The 18,505-nt window shown below is 42.1% G+C and overlaps 1 protein-coding gene across 2 annotated transcripts in view; it reads left to right on the plus strand.

Moving 5' to 3' along the window:
- The window catches only part of SATB2 (SATB homeobox 2), a 129,898-nt gene that overhangs the window by 68,910 nt on the left and 42,483 nt on the right, over nt 1–18,505 (plus strand). For both annotated transcript variants that reach the window (XM_058840383.1, XM_058840382.1), the window contains exon 7: nt 6,326–6,798. In XM_058840383.1, the coding sequence (XP_058696366.1) occupies nt 6,326–6,798 (473 nt within the window). The remainder of the gene's footprint in view (nt 1–6,325; nt 6,799–18,505) is intronic.

The raw sequence follows: 18,505 nt of genomic DNA on the forward strand, positions 1-18,505 counted from the left end.
GTGTCTTGCTCAAATGATGTCACTGAACTTTTTTTTACAATGTCTTCTGTTCCAGTACTGTACTTTTCTCAGTGAGGACCAGTTGTGTGCTGCAGCTGGGACTTCTGCCCTTTTGAATTCTTAGTGAAGAATAGTCATCTCCATTTTCTAAAAGCAAACGTTTTTGTTTTAACCTTTGGAATCTCAAAATTAATTTTCTTTCATATTTAAAAAAACTATTTCTGTGCTGCCAAACAGCGGCATGCTAGCTCAGAAGAAAAGTGATTTTTACAAAGTAAGAGTTAGTGGAGATTTCTTTGAAAGAGGAGGATAACTTGAAGCTTAGGTACACAGGCATAAGCTTTCCTAAGTGAAAAGCTACAAAGTGTCTCTCAGATCCCATGTATTCCATAGGGTATGTAACTCCAAGAGCAGAATGGCATTCTGTTCACTTGAAATATCTGAAGAGTTTGTGCCTCTGACTTAATGATGTTTATGTTCTGTCTCCCTCCCTTCACCATCTCTGATGTGAATCAGGAAGACACAAGTATGTATCCTCCAGAGGGATTGCACAATTGACTGGGTCATCTAGGAGGTTTGTACCTCCCTTTTGAGATGGCCACAAAAGATTTGGGTCTACTGTTACAATATTTTGACAGGAAGTGAGATATTTTTATATCAGATGATAACATCAGTCCATCTAAATCAGTACTGCCTGTGTTTCTGTCAGACTGCTCTAACTAACAATTCTGCTGCTTCTCCTTTTCCATTTCACCTGACCAGTATTCGTGGGTTAGAGCAGGTGGTCACTAGAATACCTTCAGTGTAATGGTTTTCTCCGCCAGATGGATCTGGCATATCCTTTTGACAAACATTGTTAACATGATTATGAAGAACTGAGTTCATACTTCTGTGTGCCTCTTGAACCTATACACAAACCCAAAAATAAACCTAAAAATAAGATGATGATGTTTGTCTTCTGACAAGCAACTTTGGAAACAGTCTGTCCAGGGGCAGCCCATGTGAAGAATATGACTTCCTTTGCTTAAGTGGAACTGCAGGAAGACTTGTTAGCATCCCTGTGTCCCAAGGGATGACTTAGAGCTAGTCTTGAGGATCAGGGATGAGAAGGTGACTTGCACAGAGACTCAGCAGTGTTAATACACTCTGCTCAGTTTACCTCAGATTGGTGGTTAAAGGCCCACTTTTAATCATGATTCTAAGTTAAAAAATAGTGATTTGTGCTTTGGTGGGAACTGAATGGTTTGCAACTCAACAAAGAACAGACAATGGCCTTTCCTGTCTGTTTTCCATTAGGCTTGGATAAAGGCCTTTGCTACCCACAGCCAGCAGCCAAACAATTTTTGTATGTGCTCTGTAGCTATTTTGAGGTTCTGTGCTGTCCTACAGGAGTAGGGGAAGGGAAAGGTTTTAAAAGTTACAGCTTTGTGTCATGTCTGCCTCTCTGGTCAACCTGCTTTTCCTCCAGTGCTGAGTGCAGGAGCAAGTGGCCTAGGCAGAGATCAGGCACTGAAGCCAGTAAATTACTATGGATAAATAGAAAGATTAGATATTGAATGAAAATGAGACTCCTCAGACCAGCCCTTTGCACTGAAGTGGTTAAGTGGGCTGTAATTAAAAGAAACAAGTAATTTTCCCAATTACAGATAAAAAGATAGGGAATTTGCACTTTAAAAGCACCTCCTGTGCTCTGGAGTGGTTCTGTTATTTACAGCGTGGTCGTTTGTAATTCTGTAGCATAAGCAGGAGGGCACCCTCTGGGTGTAGTGCAGCAGCCCTGTCTCTCCAAGGCAGAGCTGGTGCTGTGCTTTGTCCCCCAAGCACGGTTCCAAAGTTCAGGTCTTGCTCCAGTGAGCAGGATGGTGCTAAGCCAGGAGAAATTGTGGGAAGCTTTCTGTCTCAAGCTTAGTGCAGGGTATACCAGAGTTCACAGAGCTCTCCCGTCTTGGCCATGACCACTGCTAGAAATGGCTTTTATGATCACCAGGTTTTAAATAATAAATAAAACAAAGAAGCAAACTGAAGCACTGGAGAACAGCCCTGGGTGGTGACATCCTGTCACAATTGAAGCATGGCAATTCTGCCGGCTAGTAACTTATTACAAAACGTTTCTTTACCAGCTTCTTCTTACTCCGGGGCAAAGTGCCTGTGTGCCTGTGGGACTGAAAAGTTCCGGACACGCTGGGTCATGGATGCTGGCGGGTCCTCTGTGTCCCCACTTGCGGTGCAGTGCTGGGAGACGTGTTACACTCTTGCTCTTCCTGCTGCATCCCTTATTGTGCATAGGAATTTGGTTTCCAGTGCTGTCAGTCAATTCAGTGCCATGCATAAGCCCTAAATGCCCCACGGGCTGTTTGTCAGAATGTTCCTATTAACAACTCAGTGCAAATAAAGTGTGAGGGGAAGAGAAGGTGGAGAAATAAATCTTATTTTAAATCTTTTGAGCTGGTTTTATTTTAAATGGAAAGTTGCATGCAGACCACCCCAAGCTATTGTGCTGTGGTCTGCGTCAGCTGCTTGACTGTGCAAAGAAGATTGGGCTAGAGGTTAAGAGCATCACACAGGGGAAGGGTGCACTGAATTCTTTTTGTGCTGTATCCAGGAAGTTTTAACTCAGTATGGAGTTGAAATACATTGACACACATGGTAATCATTACAGGATGAGAACGGAATATTCAAATACAATAATTTGCTGCTCCCATTCTGGGGATTATGTTGGTTTCTGACTCTTGTAGAGGTAGTGACATTAGTGACATTAGAGGTTAGGGAGGTATAGAAAAATTAAGGGCAGATGATATTCTAGTGTGCTGTCAGGGCTAATTGCTGAGCTTAGCACAGTACCTGTTGTCCAGGCACAAGTCTCTGCCTACCCAGTGATTGGCTTCAGAAGGGTGGGTGGCTCTGCAGTATGGCAGTGCTGTTGTACTCGGTTTAGATGAGCTCTTCAAGCAGAGAACTGCAGAACTGTATACCAAGTGAGCGATGCAGAGAGAAAACGAAAACACTGCAATGTCTTTTGCTGTGGTCACACCACAGATGGAGGTAGGTAACAGCCTCCTGAACCAGCTTTTATTTAACTACCACAGGCATTGCTAGCAAAAGTAGTTTATCAGCAGTGCTTGAATGTTGTCAGCACGTATCCATGGAACCCTTCCTTCCCAGTGTAAGGTCCTGCTGCTCTGTCCTCGGATACTTCTGTTCCAATCGGTACAGCTTTACATTCCAGTCACTACAGACTACATGAGCTCTGAACATATCTTCAGTTTGAGTAGAACAATAGTGAACAAAGGAAAGACCATAATCAGGTGTGAACATGGAAGTTGGAGGATGCAAAGGTAAAAGCCCTGTCTCAGGAGGATCTGAGGCAGAATGCTGGTGGCTCCTGTATCCCTTTTTTCTTAGAACATTGCTGGAAAGCTGTCTTATCTTTCAGGACGGTGCCAGTCTCCATCTCAGGGCTGTCTCAGTCTTGCTCCTGTTCAGCCCTGCAGATTTGGTAACCAGTCCATGGTTACCAAAGAACAACAGGGAATCAGATATGGGCAATGTGTTAGAGAAGGAGAGTCTTGAGGAGTTGAGTAATGCACATTTTTTCCATCCACTGTAACTGCTAATGGTAACCTTTTATTACTGAAATGGTCGAAATCACTAGAATCTGGTTTGTTTATAGGGAGTGCATGCATGGCTGTATAGTCTAATGTGATCAAAAAAGGAAACTGATAATAAGGGAAAAATATACCTATGGAAGCAAGTCAGGTGATGTTTCTGTGTAATTCCAAGTAGCACTGAAGAGATTAACAGCCTGGCAGCCTTTTCATCTTAAACTTTATTTTTATAGGGGTTTATAACTTGGCATTGAAGTCAAGAGTGGGTGGAAACTTGGCAAATGTGGTTGAGCCCAGAAAGTGAATGTTATTTATATTTATTTCTCACCAAGTTTTCAAAAACACTTGGTTTCTGTTTTTATGTTCTAACAAGTAATAATTTGTTGGTTTCAGTGACTTATTCTCTATGTGCTCCTCAAACTACAAATAGTTCATAACTTTTTCAGCTCTTCTGAAACTCCTAGCGGAAGAACTCTAGATTTTTAGGGTTGTCAGTGATGTAGCAGGATGCTCCAAGTATTTCATTACACTGAGCAGCAGCTTCATTCTACTTACACCTGCCAAGTGGCTATTGTACCTTTGGAATAATTGCATTTGGCTACCAGCTGTGTGTATTTAATGGCATTACTCAGGTGCAGGCTTGGTGAGGAGGTGATAGTATGGCCATGTTGGCTCTGAATCATCTGTGTTGCAGAATGTGGTCTGAGGCTGTGACAAAGCAGCCCCTCCTCACTCCCCTGCCCACATCTCTGTATTGCTGACAGGTCCATCCCTGGAATTAGCACTACTCCTGTTGCATATTTCACATTGATTTTCTGTCTGTTCCTGAAGTGGTATAGAGCTTTCTGTACCTTGTTGCAGGGAGGCATACTGACATCATGAGGAGCAGCTTTTGAATAGGGATTTTCAGTATTTTCAGCAAGATGAAATACCTGCATTATGTGTCTGACAGCCTGTGAGTAACACAGCAAAATGGTCATTTGATGACAATAATGTTTGTGTATCACACATTTTGCATTGCCTTTCATAGTTGAAATACAGATAAACACTTAAATAGAAATTCAGTTGGGTTGAAACATTAGGTTTTGTGGAAAAGTGGAATTAATAGTTTTCTTAAAAATTAATTATTTTGAATCTTTTAAAGCAATTATTTAATAGAAGGCTAAATATGTTATGGGATTTTCCTTTTAAAGAATGGGAAGAGTGAGTTAAAATTTCATACAAGGAAAATTGTATGAAAATAGTTGTAAAATTCAGTACTTGTGATGTTCCAGAGTGACAGTTCTAAAGATAGTAACTGTGTGTTTGTATGTGTTCAGGGAATGACTCCCTCTCTGTCTTAGATTAACTCTGGAAGGTGGAAAGAGCTTTTTCTATTTAGAAGAAAACAGAGCAGGTCATCAGTAAGCTGCCATTTTGAGTATTAACTGTGGAAAACTTCAAAGCTTTATATAGACCAGGTTTTTAAAACGAGTATTTTTTTAAAAAAACACCTCGTGCAGTTGTTAATCATTACACAAGTCATAATATTTTGAAATAAATCCTATCTTGTTATTTGCTGAGACCAGTACGGGGTGAAGTAGTGGTTTTCTATGATACATGTTTCTAAACACTTCTATATCAGATCAATATAAAAATGCCTATTCACTTGCATATAGGGAGGCTTATGGAATCTGCAACCTGCTGTAAAATGACTTCTGATTGCTTAAATTTATCGAGGTAGGAGTTGTATCTATGCACTTGCTAAACTTAATTTCCTGTTTCAAATTGTACTTTTAGAGAAAATTTAATTTTGTAGTATGTGCATTTAGTTTTGCAGTTACCTGAAAAGATACTGTGATATTGCTGCCATAAGATATTTAACAGGGACAATGCAGATCAGTATATAAAATTACTGTATATGCATCTTGTGAGTACTGTTTAATTTTTTGTAACATGATGTCACTTAGAATCAGTGTTGTGCTAAACAAAGTTTTTTTGAAGAGAGTGAAGGCACTTTCTTCCAAGTGGGCATTTGTGCATAAGTGCTTTAAAGTTTTTGGACAGACTTGTGGCAATGAAGCTTTGGCTGTAGGAACCTTTGCTTTAAACTTTTCTCATCTGTGAATTTCACTGTTTTGTAACATGCTTTCACACAACCAGCATGAGTCTGCTGTGGTGCACCTGGGTGAGCTGATGGTACCAGATAGCTTTATCCGCACACAGGGCAAGGTAGAGTTTATGCGGAGAAGATAATAGCTGCCAAGTTTGTAACGAAAAGCAGTGCTGTGAGCTGCACAGGGAATGACCTTGTTTCCATTTGGTTTGTGTGAGTGGATACCAATTTGAGTTTCTTTCCTTTACCTAGATGGCAGTGATTCTGAAACACTGACCACTTTTAAAGGTTAATCAGTTTGCTGTGACAGATTCCAATGTTAGTAACAGTGTAAATGGAAGTGTCCAGGCTTGTTTCTTTTGTGAAGGAGGCTGGAGAGGGTACTTGCTGCTGGTTTTTAAGGAATCTTCATGAGCTGTGGGTGAAGCCTGGGAAGTCCAAAAGAATGTTAATTATTCTTGTTGCTTTTACTTTCTGTTTCTTTTGCTTGTGTTTCTATGATACTTCTGTGCAAGTGTAGACTTACAAAGTAAAGCAGGTGCTGTTGTGTGCAGTTACCTGCAATATAGTCCTTGCCCTAAATGCAAACTGAAATGACAGCAAACTAATTTTTCTCTTTTAACAGTGGAAAGAGTGGAAAGAGAAAACCTTTCAGACTATTGTGTTCTTGGTCAACGTCCCATGCACTTACCAAATATCAACCAGCTGGCAACTTTGGGAAAATCTAATGAACAGTCTCCTCATGGCCAAATTCACCACAGTACTCCAATCCGAAACCAAGTGCCAACGATGCAAACAATGATAAACCCTGGCCTCCTGTCTCCTCAGCTCAGTCCACAACTGGTGAGGCAGCAGATAGCGATGGCCCATCTGATAAACCAGCAGATTGCTGTCAGCCGACTCCTGGCTCACCAGCACCCACAGGCTATCAACCAGCAGTTCTTGAATCATCCACCCATCCCTAGAGCTGTCAAACCAGAGCCATCAAATTCATCGGTGGAAGTCTCTCCAGATATTTACCAGCAAGTCAGAGATGAGCTGAAGAGAGCCAGTGTGTCTCAAGCTGTCTTTGCAAGAGTAGCATTCAACCGAACACAGGTATCAATTTCTATTCCATAACCAAGAAGGGGAAAAGTTGTGTTTCTTGTGGGGCTGTATGGTTGTTGCAGATCAGGGCAGGGGGTGTGCCGCAGAAACAGGTCAAACCACTCTGAGTCCTTTCTCCAGTCCCTTTGTCAGTTTTGAACAAGGCTGTTTCTTCCTGGAACAGCTGTTTGTTTGCATTTGGCCACTCCTGTGCCGTTACCTGAGCTTTGTTCTCTAGCAGTCATTCTACTCATGGGAGTTCTTCCCTGAGCTCCTCTCTGTGGTTATAAACTTCCACATTTGCCCCTACCTGATTGCCAGGAAGAGGTAATAAGAGACTGAGAGTCAGAGGTGTTTTTGGGCTTCCTTCTGATGCTTCCTCACTTCCTTCCTGTGGTACAACTGATGCCACAACTAGTTCCAGAAGCTGCTCCCGTGAGAAATATGTAATGCAAGTGTGCCGGGAAGTGTCTGCCTTTTGTAGCAGATTGTGTTTGCTTTCATACATCTGACACAGGTTTTCTTACTCATCTAGTAAAATGCAGATGTTGAAATGATTGCATGGTAGTATCAGCTTAAGCCCGGCACCTGGAGTACCCAGGGTGAATGTGTGCTTGGAAAGACAGGCCATTTACATTTATCCTGCAGGATACAACATGTGATCTCTCAATTGTGGTACTCTGTAGCAAGGCTTAAGAAATGGAAAGTGGCTTAATATTTAATATTGGTACAAATTCCTTTTGTGTAGCTGGAGTTGTTCTTTGAGGTAAGATTTACCAGCAATAGAAGAAAAATGGGAGTGTATATCTCTAGGAGGTCTGTCCCTTGCCCCATACAGTGCCTTCGTCTGTTCTCCTAGATTAATGATTTTCTTTGGCACTGCCATTTTGGAAATGCCATGTTATGAGGGAACTAATTAAAGTATGGAGCACATTTTATTACTTCCCTTCTTCCATTAAATTCATAAGATGGCTGCACTCAGAAAAAAACACTTGAGTTCTGGGGTTAGCCTTGAGGATATCAAATGAAAACTACATAGGAATGTATGAGTATTTCCTCTTTAAAATGCTGCTTTTAATTTGGAAAAGCTTTTCATCCCTCTGGGATCATAACCCGTTGTATATAAAGCCTGGTATAATCAAGGTGGATGGTATTGACAGAATGACATATTCTGAACTGGAGCAAGAGGTCGGCAATAACATTGCCAGTGAGGCTTTTGTCACTGTCAATGAACATGAAGCTCTCCTTTAGCCACACTGGGAGACCTGGGCTGCTAAGGCCCAAGTCTGCTATTAAATCAAAGGTTCATTCCCCAACAACAAAGATATTACCTGCTTCTTACCTTCCATCATAAGTAATACTATGTGCATACTGATTCCAGAACAGGCAAGTGTTACAGACAGCATCCATACAAGATTTGTTCATCTCACAACAGTGCTCTGTTAGTCAGCAGCACCCTAATACAGAAGACCAGTCATACATACAGTCATCATGTCTCCAGGAGCCATCACTGTAGCAGAAGAGTGTAGATACCTTACCTTTCCTTGTCCTCAGCTGTTAATTCCATCTCAAATCGAGCTCCCCTCACACATCAGGGACTGTTCAGGCTATTAAGGAGAGAGGGTCAGGCAGTCAGTATTGCACTGCACAGTAGAAGGGGTGGGATATTCCCACATATCCATGGTGAAGAAGCAAACTCTGTAAAGAGCACTTGGAGTGGAAATTCAAGTCTACTCTCACCTCCTTGCATCCCCCCTTCTGCCTCTGAGGTACAGAGAGGTGTGTGTTTCTCTCTGGAAAGGTTTGGGTTTGTTGCATTTCACAGAAGTGCCAGCATTGGAAACTGGAGGTCTGTTGTTTCTCCTGATGGTACCAAATAATAGATGCTGTGTGCCAGCCAGCTAATAATGGTATTAATCACTGCATTATGGGCCACTGCTTAATCTTTCTTCGTGGTAGCTCTGTGGTGCACATTAGCCTATAATTAAGTATAGCTTCATGAAATATGTACCGTGAGGCTTGTTTAATAGATAAACTATTCTCTAATTTATTTTAAAGTCCAATGACCTACATACTCAATGCCGAAAAGCCCCTTCTTACTAACATTATTTCTCCCCTGAGACCTTCCATCTGAGCAAATCTGTTAAATGAAGTAGAGGAAGCTTTGATCCAAACTAGGCTAAATCCATCGGAACAAGTGGCTGACACTTGTATGTATGCATGTGTGCGTGGGAGAGAGAACGTGAGGAGGGTCAGAAGAAGGAGAGATAAAATTGTACGGTTTGTGAGACATCCAAATCTTCCTCTGGAAGTTGGAAATACATAACTGAAGACAACAGTATTTGCTTATACCTATGGCCATGTTGTCTGCACACATGGAAACAAAGCACTTCAGGCTCTGTGACAAGTTCTGGATTTCCTGGAGCAAATCAGACTGAACATCAGGTGGTTTAGTACCTGCTGTATGCACAAGAGAGCTGCACAGGCTGTTTGGTGAGGAGCTGGCCCAGGCTGAGTTAGCCATGAAAAGGATTTCTTTCAAACAAAAAGTTCCAAAGTGAACATTTCCCCATTCATTTCAAAGTGTGAATGAAGAACCCTCAAAGTGTATATGCCTGATTTTTAATAAGTGTCTTGGGCTAACCTGTGCTGCTTCTTATATTTAGAGACTTAGTGTCATAATTTTAATTCACACTATTGTGGAATCTAAATGCCTATTTATTCAGCACATGGGATAGGTAGAAGCACACCCACAGAGCCAATATACTTATTACTTTTCAATAAGTAAGCAATTCCTACACAACCTTCAAAATACTTAAAATGGTGGTGCACCCTGCCATGTTTGTCTAAGATGGTGTTGCCATAATCTGCTCAGCAATGATGAGAATGGTGCCTGTTGGAATAACAGCCTATTGGGCTCTGAGTAGCCTTCCCTGCTCTTGTGGCATGGAGAGAGCTTGCCATGGCTAAGGCAGTTAGCAGTATTATTGGGGCAGGAGGTTCAGTTTCTTGCTCGTGTGATTGCATTGCTTGTGCCCAAGTTTTTTATGGCCAGGATCCTTGGCCTTGGCTCCCTCTTGCCTCTGACCCCTAAGTCAGAAGAATGTGTTGCTTACTGAAATAGTTTGTTCCTTCTGTTCAGACTGCTGCTCTGAACTAACAGCTCGCTAATGGAAAGCTAGGCATTCTTATCTGGACCTTAAAAACTGCATGCAGGAGTGTGAGTGGGTTTGAATTGAAGGCAGACAGCTTTATGAGGCCTGTCAGACACCTGAGAGTTCGATATCAGTCATACCTGATACCTTTAAAATTGGAGGCATCTTCGTAAGGCACGTAGACATTGAAACCAAGTTGTAGGCTGAAGTTATTATTTAAACAGTCATGAGTGAAAGGTTTGATTTCTATAAGACTTTGGCACTTTTTGATTGTATAAAGCCATTCAATCTTGAGAAAAAACCAAGGAAGATTGTGATTAATACTGCAAATCTATAATGAAAGTACAACTGTCTGAGTTAGAGCAGGTGTACCTCACACTTGGAACTGCCCTGTGCACATTTTAAAAAGCAATCAGAGTGAAGGAAGTGCCTGCAATATACAGACCGTACAGGGTGAGGAGGTGGAAGTGCACAGAGGGAGCTGATGTCTCTCCTTGGTCTGAAGTAGGCAGTGAAGTCAAAAGGCTGTCAGTACAGTGCAGTACTGCTCCAGTGCAGGCTGCAGTTGTCAAAAAATGTCTGCCTGGCTGAAGCCTGCATTGTCTTTCCATCAGGATAACTTGTAGGTGATGTTGTTGATGTAGGTTGTTTCAGGTGGCCCCTGAAAGCATGAGCACCACGTTGGCCAGTGGAGATACTCTGAAATGGGAGGCAGGACAAGGGGCCTGATGGCCAAGGCTATGGGCTTCTTCCTGGAGGAGAATACACACATGGAGTTGGGCCCATCCTCAGGGCAGAGTCCTTGTACCATCCTGCAGTTTATTGTTTCCTAATATAGCATTCAGATTGCAACCAAAATGTTGTAATAACCAGAACTTGCTTATTGCAGGTTGTTATGTTTTGATAAATTGGTAGGTGATGTTGGCTACAGAAAAAAAAGTAGGACTAAGAGGACTATTTTAAAGGAAATGCATGAAAATGCTCTCTTGTATTTACCTTGTATTTTGCTGGAAAGCTTTTCAGCGAATGTGGAGGGGCTGAAGTGATCCCACTCTTCAAAATACAAATTGGAAAATAGGTAATTTGAATCCTGTTCTGCATAAAGAAAATGAACATATTGTTCTTCTCGTTTGCTCAGCATTTCTCTTTGCTGCAGGCTCATGGAGTTGTAGTCAGGACAGTTTCTTGGGCTCTTACAAAGAGTCCAGACAGTTTAACATCACTTGATCAGTGAACTGCTGCTGTCCTTGGGAGTGCCCAGTGGACTGCAAAGCCTACAGACTGAAGGAGTGTTTCAGTTTGTATCTTTCTCTTTTTTCAAGCATCTTTTTTTTGGCTGATGTTGTGACATAATAGCAAAAACTAGTAAAATGTTTGGGCGAGTGGCCAGTGCTTGTTTAACTGAACAGCCTCTGAAACTGGAAATATCCTTGAATCTGAGGCTTTTTAAATCAAAAAATCGTTGTGGGGCCAGGTACAAAGACAGCTGGATAAAAACACCAGCGTGTTCAGGCTGCTTGTAACTTCCTTCCCAAAGAGCCCTGCTCCCTCCTTCCTGCCCCTGAGCAGCTCCATGTGGGAGCGTTGGTTTCCCAGCCTGCAGATGGGAAAGCAGCACACACCCAGCTCAGCTCCTGCCTGTGTAGCTGGTGCCAGCCACGTCTCTTTGGATTAAAGGAAGTAACAGCCTGAGGAGGAGGAAACTCCACCAGCTTCAGATGTAGTGAAATTTACGATGAAATAAACGGCACTGATCCTCCTTGTTCAAGGGATTTGGTCACACCTTGGCTGCAGGTGTGGGTTGAGGCATAGGGGAACACAGGATTGATGCTGGGTGTTGCCCCAGCTTCTGGTGCAACTGCAGGCAAGTCCAGGGTTCTGCAGTGAGGAAGAGGGAAATAACATTTGTTGGCATACAAAGGTGTCACTGGTCACCTGTAGTGGGTTTGGGGGCTCTGAGAGCAGGAGTGTGGTTGCTAAGGAAATAAGGCTGTGGGTTGTGACTCCTCGTTTTAATTCTGCTTTCTTTGGCAAAATTCCCCCAAACAGAAGTGGATTCAGAAAAGAGTCCTCTACAAGGCATTAAGATCAGAAATATGCTTTGTTGAAATAACTGACTCTTACACGTCTATTTGCTTGTGAGCCAAATCTTGGACAGAATTACTTTTGCAAATAATTTTCCCTTTAAGTCAAATGAGAGGAGCACAAGGAGCTTTAATTCTCTGCCTGGTATCTAGTGAGACAGTCATGCTGCATTCATCGCTATGGTGTCTGCCCCATTGTGTACAGATTTTCAATTAGCAAAGCTTCTGGTTTGGGTTTTTGGGGGAATTTTTTTTTGTTTTTTACCCTCATAGAAAACTCTCTCTTACAGCATGAAACCCTTTCATGCTGCCTGCTTGTTTTATTCTTGGGTGTAATGTGGCACAAGCAGCATTCTGGTTGTACTCACAGGAAAGAAGGCAGTCTGTAAGGGAAGTGCTTACTTTAATAAATTGCAGATTTTTGGTACATGGGATATTTGTTCCAACAGTGGATTTTGCACTGCCCAAAATTTCAGTTTCAATTAACTTAATTGTATTCAATAGGCTGAATGAAAAGATCTTAAGTAGCATGTGAGTCAGGCTTTCAGAATGTGTGCTTATAGGAGGTGGCTGCTGCCTGCTCAGCTGATGCACGGGAGTCCTGAGCCTTGGAAGCAAAGGCACAGATCTGCAGTGTGCACAAACTGTGTGTCTTTGCTCATTTTCCAGCTTATTTCAGGGGAAAGGTCTGACATGCATGTCATATAAATGGTGGCACTTTGTGGCTGCAGGTGGTCGGTGTTTCTCTGCCTCCTTTTCACCATGCGTCCGCATTCAGATCCGCATGCACATCCTGTCTTCCCTCATAAAAACAGATACCATAATAAAAAAGAGGCTTTATTAAACTAATGCAATAAAGCCGTTTTCTTTGAGGATTTAAACACTTCATTTTTAATAATAAAAATCAAATTGTCATTGTTGCACCCTGTATAAGTTTTATTCAAATCAGCCTCTAAATGCTTTGTGCCTAAGCAGCTCTCTCCTGAGATGTATGTATTTTAGCATTAGTTAAATGAGTTTAAGAACAAGGCTCATACTCTGGCTGTAGGCACTGAATCTGGAGATGAGAAGATTTCTTCTAAATGAAGGACTGATGTGATGTGTTCGCTGAAGTATACTGGGAAAGTGTCGGTCTCCCATTCACGAGGAGTTAGCCTCAGTCAGAATCCTTCAAGTTCTGAGGTTTGTAAAACTGATAAAAATGTAGCACCACACATTTTTACTATTGAGAAAGAAGAGCTGGTCAGGGGACCCGGTACAAAAACACTTTTGCCTGATGGAAACTGTGACAGAATGGATATGAAGGTGCTTGGTTTGGCTAACCACTCAAAATTTTCCACTGATTATCTAAAGCAATTTTGTTCATCAAAATTAGACTGGACACATTGCCAGGATAAGCATTTCTGATAGACTTCCAGCACTTCTGCTTCATATCCTAGCTGAATTAGGAAGAGATGCAAGGGTATGGAAACAAAGCAGTGAGCATTTGAAAATGACTTTGAGTCCCAAGAAGCCTAAAAATACTTCATGTATATAGAGGTTCTTGGCGAGTGCTGTGTACTTAGAGGCAAAGAGAAATATTTTGGAATTGTTGAATGTATCTTGTTCAGTCCAGAAGACAATACTGAAGGTGAGACCTGGAGTAAATGCAGAGAGGCAGAGAGATGTCGTGATAAAATCCTGCCTTGATGTGAGAAAAACACAGCGGGTGGAAATGCTTTATTCCTTGAAGGGTTGTGAGAAGTCAGCGCTTCTGCTGCAGAGTTCCTGCACTGACCTGATGCCTCCAGCTTGCAACTGCAAGTAGTGGACAACTGTAAATATAAATGGTCATTTTAGCCTGGCAAAATCAAGTTTGTTGTTGTATGTTCAAGGTACAGTTATGATGTAGTTCGGTAGAAACGCGTAGCTAACTAGGGGTTCCCTGTGTGCTGCCTTCTGTGCTGGAAACAGGCTTTGTGTGCTGAGGGGACAGGTGGACATCACTGACCTTTAAGAGCCAGATGTTGAAATTAAATAAATCCCTACATTTTCTCATCCTGATCAGAGTCCCACCGATCCCTGATGGAAGGCAGAATAACTTTTCTATTGAGACTTGATAGTACAAGTGCATGGTTTAAAAGTACTTGGAACTTTAAGCACTTCAGAAGCAATATTTTTCTTGTATTTCAGCATTTTCTTTGTTGCTTTTGGCCATAGCTGAAGTATGGAAAGACACAAATAGACTGAAAGTCTGAAAAAGTGTTTATGCTTTTTCAGTCCTTCATATATATAATTTCCTTATACAGAACATATAAACTGAGGTTTAGCACATTAGTTGGGTTTATTTAAATTTTTGCCTTGGCCGGTGTTTTGATTGTCCGAAGCCTATTCTGAACCTCTTTAACATTAGTGCCTGGTTTTGTAGTCAAATGGCTTATATCTGTAAGAGGGAGAGCGGGACTTCTATCCAAGTCACTGAACCTGATGTGTGTGAGGCCCTGTCCAGTGTTCGGGAGTCTCCTGCTGCCTGATGGCCCTCGTCCTCCTCTGTCCCCAGGACACGAGTGCCTCACCCCCATCCAGAGTTGCAAATTAGTGCTGCCTTAGGTCACTGGTAGTGCAGTCTGTTGTCCCACTGAGATCTCACTGACACCCTTCCCAGGCCTGAGCAGCAGCACTCTGGGAAGAGGGCACAGAGGCTTTGCTCATTCTGTGTGCTTTGGTCGAGCCTGTGTTTGCCTCCAAGGCTGCTCAGTCGCTGCACTGGATGTTGGAGTCAGTTGGAATAACAATGCTCTACATTGTACTATATCATCTCTCAGAAGCTGGTTAAAAAAAGATTAGGTGCCAGTGAGGTTTAGGTTGTTTGTCCTGGAAATCCTGTAGTTAATAAAAGAAAAAGAAGTTCACAAATGGGGTTTCATAGAATAAATGCAAAGCAAACCCCTGTGACAGTGACTTTACTGGCCCGAAGGGACTGCATTTCAGTTAGTTTGAAAAAACACAGTCAAAATTACTCCTGCCTTAAATAGATTCAGTGACTTTTTTGTTTTGATTGGACATGTGCTTTTTTCTCCACCACAGGTATTATTTTCTTAAAGTCAGTTACGGATCCAGTGTGTAATTTTAAAAATAGTGCAAGTTCCAAGGGTAAACCAGGCTGTGCAGAGCCCTTGTCTCAGGGTGATCACACCCCTCATTTGCAAGCACAGCCTGTGTGAACATTAAACTTCATCAGTTGCCTCTTCAGCAGCCGGTTTAAAAATGATGCAGAGGAGTGGAAAAGCAAAGATATTATCAAGCTACATGTCCTAAAATGTATCCTGGGAGCTGCGTTCTATGTAGAAGATCTGTTTGGCTATTTAAAGTCATACTGAGACTTTCTAGTCCCTGAAGATGATCTTTTAGGTTTGCAGAATCGGTTACTCTGCAAACTGCCCATTTTTTTATTTTTATTTTTTAATATGTGAGTTGTAAGTAAGTCAGAATGAGCTAATTTAGCCAATGGAATTTTATAAGAAATCTATGAATGCTGTGGGTTTCCCTCTCTCACCCCCTCCAGCAGAAACATAATTTGCAGAAATGAAAACAGTCTCTGGCTGGCTTTAGGGTTTTCTCAAAAATAGAAACAGTAGGGTTTGTCTGGCTGGGCCAGTTTCCTCACCACACACCTGGTGTATATCACTTTAAAAAATACATTATGCCTCATTAAATTACAATTAAATGAAATCACGATCATTTGTTTTTCTGGAAGGAAGATGTTTTGCATATTGAAAGCCTAATTTGTTGCAGGTGACAAAAAGGCTGAACAGATTATTTAATATCACTTTATTTTTTATAATGTTGCTCACTGGTTAGTTTGCGTATACTTCACTAGCTCAGAATTATATTATTGTAAACGTTATTGCTCTCAAGACACTTTATTTTATTGTCCTCCCCTATCACTCAGCTATCTGCTGCTGCTGTTTACCGGCGTTGTTGTTTATCTTCAATTGCAGGAGGACGCGAGATTTGTCCCTCGTGAGTCAGTTCTCTTATTAGCTCTCCTGCTGTTTACATGGTTCCTAAGCTGCCAAAGCACTTAGAGGAGCTGCAGAAGAACCCTGTTGGCAGCCAGATTTCCTACCTGTGTGCCTGGAACAGGGCATGGGGAGCAGGGCTTGCCCCTGCCAGCGGCTGCTGTGGTGCAGTGCTGGGGGAGCAGCGAGTGCCCCCCTGGAGCAGGTGCCTGCCTTAGGAGGAGAGGCTCCCAACCTGCTGGTGGAACACTATCAAAATACTGCTGTGTCCCTGGAGCAGGTCAGGATGAGACCCCCACAGAAGCAGGAGCACAGGAACCAAATCTACTGCGTGATAAGATGTTTCTGGTGATAAATCAAAGCTTTCAAGCACAAGGGTTGGTATCTCAGGTGGTGAGATACCTCTTAGTGCCATGACCAAGCCACTCGTACCTGTGAGCCTCTGATTTACATACAGAGTCAATGACTGCACAGAAAAGTAATTGCTGGCATGCTTTCACATATGTTTCTGCTCTCCATTTTTTAAATTGGACCATAAATTTAGTGAGGCTAAAATGGGAGGGAGAAAAAACTGTCTTAGATTCAGCTCCAGTAACTTTCAGGTCCCTTTCTTTCATACTAAACTCATTTATTTTTGAAGTTGAGTTTTTCTTTTGAAAAGAAGTTTTACATATATATTCTTTCAAAGACATGGGGAATTGGAAATCTAAAGAATTGGTGTAATCAATATTTCCTTTATTTGCTGCAATGAAGACGTTTTCACTGACTCTAGGGGAAAATTTTAATAAAGACTTGCATTGGTCTTAGAATCATGCGGGCTGTGTCTTCAAGCTCCTGTGTGTCCTTTTTTGGTTAATCTCCCCCAGCCTATGAGCCTGCTAAACTTTAGAAAGCTTTTCAAAATTTCCTTAGCTTCTCTGAGAGCTGGTAAACCCTGAAGAAGAAGCCAGGTATGAGCATGCAATTGTGTTGAGGTCAGACAAAATACCAGAGGACAGCCCAGCACTGCAACTTCTTCAGATTTTTTCCCAGAGAGCAGATCTTTTTCACCACCCAGCTTCTCTCTAGCATCCCACTTCTGAGTGCTGCTAACCATGATTCCATTCCCAGCTCCGGTCCTTCTGGTGCCTACACTGATCATTGCACAAAAATGTAATTGGGAGTGTCTCAGCTTGATTATGTAGATGAGGAGCTGAAAAGATGGAGCCTACCTTCAGGTTATGTGTGGAACTTAGAGCACTTGTGGTGTAAACTCCGCTGAAGTAGAGGTTTTACATGTGTATTTTAGTGTTGGTGTTTAACAGCAGATAAATGCAGATAGAGGTATGGCATTTGTTGGTCATTTGGTTTTGTCGGGAAGACTGGTAAATAAGGTCAATATATACTAAAAATGTTGGAATTTGGTTAATTGGCCAACTGTAGTGACAGTGCTTTTAGCAAGGCTTTTTGAAAGAGGCTCTCTGATATGGAAGAAAATAAATGAGAGCTGAATATTACAGGGCTTGGGGTATGTGGTTGCTTTCTAGTAACATTTTTCTGACAAGAAAGGAGAAAGCCTTGCCTGTCCTTGGGAAGCAGCTTGCCTGGGTCCTGGCTGTGAAGGAACTGCAAAACACTCATGTCAACAGGCACAGCAGGGCTGTGTTGGGACCTGCAGGGTCCCTATGCACGCTCCTGCTGAGCTGCTCCTCTCCCAGCGCAGCCCAAGGTGAGCCCTCCCAGCTCCAACTGGGATTTCACACAGCTGCTGTGGCTGGAATTCCTGGGAGCAGCGGTGCAGACAGCGTCAGCCTCCAGGTTGTGACAGGAGGGAAGCAGGAGTGGTGTCAGATGGCTCAGGGAAGGCATATTGGCAGAATAGCCTTTTGAAATAATGAGCACATAGAATTGCATGTTAACATAAGATATTGTTTTGATATCATAATGATATGTTACATTAAAATAAAAGTAGTCTTGATGGGCAGAAATGCTCCCTCTCTGCTTCCTTGCACACCAGTACATTAAAACAGGTATAGTTCAGGAATTTGCCATTCCCGCTATTTGGAATGAAGTCCCAGTTTGTGAAGTGTCAGATGTGAGGGGGTGCCTGGGAGAAGCTGGTGGCACACACTGTGCCCTTGGTAGTTTCTGTAGGCCCTGATCCTGACTTGTGTGCTGTGCCTTTAGCTTTTAGATAATCCATGGAACTATTGAGTGTGAGCGAGTGTGTACTCTTATGCATAAATGCAATCCCATCATTACATTTAGGCCTCTTATAATGAGTTATATTTTGAATTTTCATCTCTCCAATTCTTTTATATTTTTTTTCTCTTTATTTTTTGGAAATGCTGTGTAATGGCTTTTGTAAAAACTAGATTAATATGGTGTTCATTCACAGTTGCAGTGTGAAGCCCATGGTATTTTAAAATGAGGCATGAAAGAATGGGTTAAATCCCTAAAGCTAGATTCCAAGGTTTTATTATTGCTTCATTTTTCTCCT

Source organism: Poecile atricapillus, chromosome 5 (genome assembly GCF_030490865.1).
Source record: "Poecile atricapillus isolate bPoeAtr1 chromosome 5, bPoeAtr1.hap1, whole genome shotgun sequence".
Lineage (NCBI taxonomy): Eukaryota > Metazoa > Chordata > Aves > Passeriformes > Paridae > Poecile > Poecile atricapillus.